Source organism: Vitis riparia, chromosome 15, assembly GCF_004353265.1.
Source record: "Vitis riparia cultivar Riparia Gloire de Montpellier isolate 1030 chromosome 15, EGFV_Vit.rip_1.0, whole genome shotgun sequence".
NCBI classification, from domain to species: domain Eukaryota; kingdom Viridiplantae; phylum Streptophyta; class Magnoliopsida; order Vitales; family Vitaceae; genus Vitis; species Vitis riparia.
Genome location: NC_048445.1, coordinates 19,591,103 through 19,600,381, shown reverse-complemented (window position 1 = coordinate 19,600,381; position 9,279 = coordinate 19,591,103). Strand labels below are relative to the sequence as shown.

The 9,279-nt window shown below is 32.6% G+C and overlaps 1 protein-coding gene across 1 annotated transcript; it reads left to right on the top strand.

Annotated features, from left to right (window-relative positions):
- Positions 1–1,692: 1,692 nt before the first annotated feature.
- Positions 1,693–9,074, top strand: LOC117931846. Its single transcript, XM_034852915.1, has 4 exons — positions 1,693–1,733; positions 1,920–2,509; positions 5,512–5,606; positions 8,810–9,074. Exons 2-3 carry the CDS (start codon positions 1,927–1,929, stop codon positions 5,550–5,552), a joined length of 624 nt encoding a protein of 207 aa, XP_034708806.1. The 5' UTR covers positions 1,693–1,733; positions 1,920–1,926; the 3' UTR covers positions 5,553–5,606; positions 8,810–9,074.
- The last annotated feature ends 205 nt before the right edge of the window (positions 9,075–9,279 follow it).

Below are 9,279 nucleotides of genomic sequence, written 5' to 3'. Positions count from 1 at the left end.
TTATTTAATAAATATGTTTAAAAGATAATAATAATAATAATAATAATTTAAAAATATAAGAATTTAAGTGTCAATTAAGACCAATAGGAATTTATAATTGAGCTAGGAATTTAAGTGTTAATTTAATTTAAGATAGGTCTAAGCCTAGTTATTTAATAAATATATTTAAAACATAACAATAATAAATATAGGAATTTAAGTGTAAAATGGGACCAATAAGAATTTATACTTGGGCTACAAATTTTAGTGTTAATTTACGACAAGTCTAAACCTAGTTATTTAATAAATATATTTAAAACATAATAATAATAATAATAATAAAATATAAGAATTCAAGTGTCAATCAGGACCAATAGGAATTTATACTTGGACTAGGAATTTAAGTGTTAATTTAATTTAAGACAGGTCTAAGCCTAATTATTTAACAAATGTATAAAAAATATAATAATAATAATAATAAAATATAAGAAATTAAGTGTCAACTAGGCCTAACAAGAATTTACACTTGAGCTAATCATTTAAGTGTTAATTTAAGATAGGTATAAACCTAGTTATTTAATAAATATATTTAAAAAAATAGGGACAATTATCATAATTTTCGGAACATTATTTTCTCTCATTTTCATGAATTTTTCCTATAGGATCTGATCATTACCATATCAAATTGTCTCAAAAAATTGAATTTCATGCTTCATTCAATATGTTAGACTTGAGATTATTATTTTTTTTTAAAAAAAAAAAAAACCAAATGGCATAAAACACCAAACCAAAAATGTGTTCTTTTATTTCCTAAATCATCACATGAACCAACAACATGGCAACATCACAACCAATGGTTGTATCAGGTAATCAATAACTGGGTCATAGTTTGAGATGGAACAAATACAATGCCAATGCAACAGTTAAAATATTAATACATAGCAAACAAAATCACAACAAGCTAACCCACAAGCAGAACCACAAAATTTTCAACTTTCCCACACTTTCTCAGCGACCAAACAGAATCACAAGCGGAACCACAAAAAAATGAAAACTTTCTTCATAATTTTCAATCAACTAGGTTTTATTGTAAAAAAAATAAAAACTTTATTTTTTTCAACTTTTCCATAGTTTCTCAGCAACCAAACATAACCACACTATCGAACATAACCACAAAACTTACAGAAAACACATGAGGGGCAATGGTGTCTCGGATCTACATTTCACCTCCTTCCTATTGGTGTTGATGCATGGAGCTCCACTCCATGGTGAGTTTGCGGGAAAATGGGTTTTGAGGCAGAGAAGAAAATGGGTTTTGCAGGCAGAGAAGAAAATTGGGATGGGGAAAGGTTTGCTTCTTCTCAAATATAAAATACTAATTGTTTTTCGACTCTCACTCCTACGTGTACAAAAGTGCCATAGAATTGGAATTATTTTCCAATCTATTGCATTTTAAAAATTAATTCTCCCATTAACCGTACATTTATCAAAAGTCCACCTTATTGGCCTAAAAATTGTTGTCGGTACTAGCGAGCCTCGGAGGCAACGCCTCCCCACTCTCTATATATATTTATCAAAAGTCCACCTTATTGGCCTAAATATTGTTGTCGGTATCGAAGAGTAAACCTCGGAACGACCTAGTAAAATCCTCCCCATTCTCTCTATATATATACACAAGATACTGTGGAGAGTATATGAAGCAAATAAGAGCGACAGATCTGGTCTGTGAGAAAGAGGCAAGGGCTCGAAATCAGGTACGTCCAGCTGAAGGCTCCAATAAATTTCTATTTGCATTGTTTGATTTACTTTAGTAAATGAGATATATTTCTTCTTTAATTTCGTGATTGTTTATTTACTTTAGTAAGTGAGATATAGGTCTCGATTAAGCTAATTAATTCCTATCTAATCCTATCTAATTTAGGATTTTTTTTTTTGAACAGATTAAAGATGAATGTCCCTGACCTAACCCTACCGATTCCCCACATCACCATCAACATTGTGGAAATGAACTGGCAAGAACAACGGAATTTCATGTTTATTGAGTCTTCCGCTTTCATCAACAATGTACAACAACCGAATTTCATGCCCACTTATCTTACCGCCATTCTCGCTCTTGTTGCTTTCTTTGTTCCTGCGCTCCTTGACCTCATTGATTTGAAGTTCCAGAAAGAGGCCAACTCAGTATTTGAAGCCCACCCTATCACCACCATGATGGCCTTTGCTACCTTACTAGCATTTGTCTTGGCATTCGGAATCGACTTCACCTTCCATTCTTCTCACTTCTCTCCTATTTGTGCTGCTCTCCTCCGCACTGCCATGATGTTTTCTGGTTCCCTCTTATTGGCTTCATTGGCATCACTATTGTTGCCTGATGCATTGCGGCCCTTTCTATATGTCTTCTACACTTTCCTCTCTCTTGCCAACATGCATGACCTACTCCGGAAATGCTCTCTCTGGATTCACCTTAAGATCATGGACAACCTTGATACAGTATTAACAGCTATGCGACAGTGGCACATGAGAAGAAGGGGTACACCTGCTATCGTCCCTATGTCTACAATTTCACTGGTTCCGTATGTCTGATTTTGTCTTGTAATTGTACTCTTTGTTGGCTTGGGCATATATAATTATTAAATTAAGTAAAAGGAACACCCAACCAAGATTTCCAGATATTTAGAACATAACTCATTAAATCCACAGAAAGAAAGAGAGAATTTCTATGACAAACGAGCAATATCAGATTGTATTTCCTTAGTTGTTTCAAAGAACGGTTGCAGTAGTAAATTAGTAATGATATTTTATGTTGTTCCAATCAAGAGTTTCTACTTCTGCATCTAGTCCTTAATGACCCTTAAGGACCTTAATTTCTCCATCATGTTTGCATATCTTTTTTTTTTCTTATTTCCTTCCATGATTGGCCCAATTTGATTTATAAGTATAATCTCCTTGACTTCAATGTTACAACCATGAGCTGGAGAGAGCGTGAAACCAACAATTTTTAAGTAGTCTAGTATGCACCCAATGAAATAAAAGAAAAAAAAGCAAGAGAAAAATACAACAAAAAGTTGGGGACAAAGATATTAACTGCCAGAGTGTTTTTATCTAGCCAAATCTGCTAAGTCTTCTTTTGTGCAAAGCTTCCCCTTTTACGTATCAGAAACTTTATAGAGAAATATAAAAATTAGTTTAATTTAAATATAAAACCTATGCATGCTTTAGGTGGATTGCCAATTCCTAGTCAAAATTCCTATATATATTTCTAGTTCGGGTCTTTCATAATCCTCCCTTGGACTAATTGCTTGGTCAAAGTCAATTATGCTCAAAGGTCATTAGAGATGATGGTAAATGGTTTGAGGTTATAGATGGACAAAATTGAATCAATTTTTATTTTATTTTATTTTTTTTAAATTGTGGGTATCGTGGTCAATTTTTGTAATAAAAAGATCAAGGATGTTAGAAGGTGTCATTTTTTAGCTTAGTCCTTTTTTGCTTTATTTGTAATCGAACCTTAAGTTTAATCGATTCATCTAAAGAACTAAGGATGGACAATTTGATATATATCCATCAATCTAGGTCAAAGTTCAATTAATCAACATAAAAAATTCTTTAAAATATTCTAGTTGAATCACAACCATTGGATTGATCTATAGTTCCTTCTATTTAAACCCAAATTTCCAAATTAGGGTTTGTGAAAACAAACCAGTCATTAAGACACCCCTTTGAGCTCTTTCTTCTTATCAAATTGGCAGTTTTTGTTTTCCAAGCAAATCCTCCCCTAGTTTGAGTAGATAAACATGTTTTAGTTTGGTTTTCTTTTGAGTAGATAATCGTGTCATGCCATACCCTTGTCTCATTGTTATCTTTGGATGGGGATAAAATCCTTTTCTTCTTGATTGGGCATCAAGAAGTCACTAAGATTGATCTTTGTGGTAACTCTTAAGCTTGTTCTTAGTGAAGGTGTATAGTTAAAGTTTGGAGGTACTAGTTAACTAGTTCAGAAGAGGATTGGTAGACTTGAGCTAGTAAAACCATGTGTTCTGTTATTTTCTTCATAATGGATTTTTTTGATCACTTGTGAGCCCATGCTTTTTTATTAATTCAAAGATTTTCCACATAAAATCCTTGTGTCATTATCTCTTTCTTACTATTTCTTCATTTGGTTATCTTGATTAGTTTATTTATGATTGTGAATTTTAAACTGTTGTAATGGTTTGGATCATTGACAACATTGGTTGAATTTTTACCAATTATGTTTAGGAAAGTGTTAAAATAATTTCATACTTATCTAAGGATTGGTTGCGCACTTGAATATTGATGCTTGTCATCGAAAGGTTAAATAGCTCTTGATTGGGGAGTATTGGTTTATTTGCATGTTACTTTCGTTGTTTCAATTTTTGTGAGAGTGTTGGTGCATCCATTCTTGCATGTGTTATGATTGTTTGCTTAAAACATCAGAAGGTAAAAACAGGGAAAAAAAAATCAGGGGAGTGATTGACTGAAGATCTGTGGCAGAAGAAATAGAGCTTTCTGTTGGTTAAATATGTTATTTTTATTTCCAAGAGTGCTCTGAGCATCAATATATATTTTACCTATCAAATTCCCTTCTAGAAGGACCCTGTGTCCAGTTATCTTTGATGGGACCTTGTCCATTTGATGCCCTATATGTCAATTCCATCAAATTCCGAGTGTTTTACGGAATTGTCTCTTTGTCCTTCCTTTGGAGATCAGGAATTGATGTGACCGTTGGGAATGGTGATTATATTACGTCACTTCTCTATCTTGAGAGCAATGGAAAGTATGCAAAATTCTTTGGAAACTGCTTTTAGTTTTTGTTTTACATTGATATTTCTACATTTTTTTCATGTTCATATTCTTTTATTTTTATAACCGAACAGTGCAAGTACTCCCAGGATTTGAGGTAACCAATATTGAGGGCTTTGATTTTAGTGGAAAAAACAACTCAATCTAGAAAAGCAAAGTAGGTTTGGTTTAAAGGTTTTAGAATTCATGTTCTCTTATTCTTCCTTTCTGGATTTTCTAGGTAGCTAATGCGTCACTTTTCATTTGTGATTCATTGGCTTTTGGTGTCTCTATTTCACTCTTTCCTCAGAAATGTTTGAAATTTTGTGTCCTTTTACATTACCATGAAGGCATTGCATATATGTCTTGTGGATAGAAATTTGTCAGCTGTTCTTGGCAATTATATTGACAATGATATTTGTTGTTTGTTTGTTTGTTTGTTTGTTTTTTTCCTCAATTATCCATTTCTTGCTTTGGGAATCTTAGGATCTTTTGACTTGCAATTTTGTGTCTTCTTCCATCCTATGTATGGTTTATTTCATTGTCTTAGACTTGATTTCTTTAAAATGCACCATTACTACTATTTATGGCCATGCTCTACTGAATACTAGAAAGAAAAAAAAAAAGAAAAAAAAGTGTTCAATCTGATTTTATTTATAGCCTTATATTTTTGTCATAGAAAATATCAAATATAAAATCCATTTTATTGTTGAAATGCAATTTTTGTTGCAGACTCAAAACAGCTAGGGATAAGGCTTTCTGACGATTACTAGTGCAAGGGGTTCTTCATCAGGGAGGAAGAAGAGTGGCAGAGCCCTCCTTTTGTGGTAATTCCAATTGCAAACTATTTGAAGATTCCCACTTGCACACGCACCTTAACATGAAATATGACATGTATCATCTGATTTCTTATTCATTCTACTTTATGACCTAGAGGTTCATTTAGATGCTGCTGTTGCAGCAATAGTGGCATCAAGAAGAGATTAGAACCTGACAATCATTTTGTCTTGAGATTAAAGATTTCTCCTATGTAGTGATATTTGTTAATTTTTTTTAAGAGAATATTAGGGTTTAGGTAATGTGGCTTGATGTAATGGAGTTATAGTGAACTGAAAAATGGAGATTAGAAATGGGCTGGAGTATGAGGCAACAAAGGAACAATTGCCCTAGATGTTGTTTGACTACTATGCCTCAGGTGCAAAGGACCTGATGCATTTTGAAATTGGGGTTTGGAGTGAGATATTCAGTTGGTAATGTGGTAGTTTAAAGAATTCAGTTAAGTATTCAAGCGTATGAAGACAAAAGACATGGTGACATGGACAACAATGGTCTCTGCATATGGAATATATGGTGAAGGCAAGAAAGCTTTGAGAGCTTTTGGGAAGATGGAAGCAGATAGATTTTTTCTGCAACTTTAAATTCATAACTCTTCTCTCCATAGTTTCTCTCAATTTCCAATACCTTACAGGTATGTTTGGTTCTCAGAAAGTTTAAGGAAAAAAAATAATGAAGAAAAGTAGAAGGAAAAAAAAAGTGAAGGAAAATGAAAAATAGATTTAAAGTCAATAAATTATTTTTATATACTACTTCAAATTCATTTAACTTATATAACTTCATTGTATGAAGATTAAATAATTTAAAAATATATAAGTTTCTTACTAATTTTAATTATATTTAACTTTCTTTTGTATTTTCTATGATAAAATCAAATATAAAAAAATCATTTTCCTTAACATTTTTTTTTTCTTTCTCTAGTACTTTCTAGGAACCAAACATAGCCTACATGATTCTACTCTTCTAAGAATTCTTGTTTGTTTTGACTTGATATGTTATACAAAAAAATCACTTCATTTTGCTATTTTATGCATTTTATTTATTTTTGGAATTTAATTGACATATTCTTGACATTATTTTATTTTCAATTTTTTTTTTGTTTTTATTTGGTTTTTTAAATAATTCCTTTTTATCTTTTATTTATTTGATGATAGGATTAAGAAATTAAATTATCCAAGGAATTTTTACTTTCATATTCCTATTGATAAGAATGGTTAAAGAGTTCGAGGATATGCTTGTAACATTGAGTTTTGCATGTTCACAACAATTATTCTTCCAAAATTGCATAACAATTGAGTGAGCCATGGGAAGTAAAAGAAAGGAAATAAATTTGAACAAAAACTATTTCATCTTTTTAATGGCAAAGTTAATCCCATGGTGATCAAATTAAAATTGTTGGAAGTAACAATATACATAACCATATTATTATGATGCTTTGAATCGTTTTTTTTTTTTATTATTATTTTTTAGTTAGCTTCTTCGGCATTTTGTTTTGTTTTGTTTTTTTTACTCTTTTAATTTCCTTTCTTATTGCTTAGGTCCCAAATTACATACTAATTTCAAATGAAATCGTCTTGAATATTTAAGAGAAACCTAAACTTGCATTTCCAATTGCGTAAGAGAATAGCTTTATTCAGGAAAAAAAGGCTTGAGTATAAAAACTTTTATTTTTTATTATATTCAATAAGATAATTTAAATTAAATATGAGAGAATATATATATAACTAAAAATGGTGGTTTGATGAAATATTATTTCCTTTAAATATTTAAATATTAATTCAAATGATATATTGTGGACCCTTTATTTTGTCCGTAGCACATTTTTTTTTATCACTCTATTCATTTTTTTAGTGCATGTTTAGGATCCCTTTTGCTCAGTTTTTTATTGTCCTATTGTTTGGCCCAGTACTAATTTTTAAACTGTATTTTGGAGATCATTAGAGGATTATTTCAGGTCTAAGTACAATTATTGGAGGCTTCTTAGGAGTTTTTTTCTTAGTTTATTTTTTTGAGGTTTTAGTGCTTTTGGTAGCCTGGCTTAGGATGAGGACATGTGTCCTCATCCCAACCATCTTTTATTATTATTATTATTATTATTATTATTTTAAGGACCATTTTTGGCCTTTTGTGGGGGCTTTTTCCTCACTTTTGGGGACACTTTTTTCAGAGTGGGAAGAGGAACACAGTTTTTTTTAGTGGGAGCTATTTTCTGTTTTAAAAGGACAAGTGACAGAGAGAGGATTGGCTACTAGGGGGCTGCAGAGAGACGTTTGAGAGAGGGGAAGGCTCCTTCTGTGGGTTTTGTTGTAGAGAGAGAGGGTGTCTGGAGCTAGAGGAAACCAAAGGAGAGGGGGGAGAGCATTTCTTCTAGGCTAAGTTGTTTCAGAGAGAGAAAAACCAGAGCAAGCAAAGAGAAGCTAGAAAACCAGAGGAGAAGGAGCTGGGATTTTGTGAAGAGGAGAGGTCGTGCTCATTGGTTTTTGGGGGCTGGCAGACAAAAAAGGCAGGAGATTCTGTAGAGGGTCGGATTCTTTTTTGGGTTAGTTAGAGGAGAGAGGATGGAGAGAGGGGAGCACGTTTTGGAGGAGGGAGCTTTGGAAAAACATTTTAGGAGTCTTGCGCAAGAAGGCAGAGGGGAGAGTAGAGAGATTGGCAGTGGGGGATATTCTCTTTCTCTAGTTAAGGGTTATAGGAAAGAAAAAGAAAGCTTGAGGAGAAGAAAAACCAGAGGGGGCAAAACTTGAGTGAGTTGGAGAGGAGGCTCATAGTTCATAGGAAAGGGAAGAACCAGAGAAAAAGGTGTACGAATTTTATGTGGCCTACGTGTATATCATTACTTGATATTTATTTAAATATTAAATTAAATATTATGGTTTAATACAGAATAAAGCTAAAGTCCTATTAGTCAGTTTTTAGGAAGTTAGTTTCCTAAATTAAAGGCACTTTGATGGAAAGTGCGCTTCTAATTCTATAAGGAAATTGGTCATCTCTTCACCCTATAAAATAAGCGTTCTATTCCATCAATAATACGCATAAGAGAAAACCTAAGGGTGAATGGGTTAAAGGGAGAGAAACACGATTTCTACTATGCTTATTGTTTGGTCTCTTAAAAAGTCTCTACTTTTTTTCTCAATAATGGAACTGTGAAAATCATATTGTTCTAAATCCTTGTTTATTATGATTTGTGCAAAATTAGGGTTTGATTTGCTTAATTAAGGAACGTCTTACAAAAGGAACACAGTTGGGGAGGATATATGCGTTTTTGGGAGAGGAAGGAGAGCTTGAAGATGAGCAAATCTTGCTTGGGAGGAGACTTTCCAGGTATGATCACTGTGAGCTGCGTATTTTCTCATTTTCACACCATTCTGCTTGATGTTTCTACAGATTTTTGGATTGCTCATATGCTTATTGCTGCTAGCCTTTCATGCTATTTCTTTAGTTTGTTTTGAGATTGATGAGACTATGCTGTTTCTTGCTCTGTTTCATATTTGTTAAGAGAGAGAGAGAAGAAAACCTTGATTCTCATTCATGTAGTGTCTACTTACAATTGAGAAAATATATATATATAAGGCTAGGAGTCCTAACTACCATACATGTGATCTATATTAAAAAGGAAAGATTATACACTATAAATTCATTATATTCAACACTCCCCCTCAAGCTGGA

Bases quoted from the DNA above. Each gene is read 5' to 3' on its own strand.
- LOC117931846 (XM_034852915.1), top strand. From the start codon at position 1,927: ATGAATGTCCCTGACCTAACCCTACCGATTCCCCACATCACCATCAAC. The intron at 2,510-5,511 runs GTACACCTGCTA...TTTTTGTTGCAG, and splicing joins GTGGCACATGAGAAGAAGGG to ACTCAAAACAGCTAGGGATA.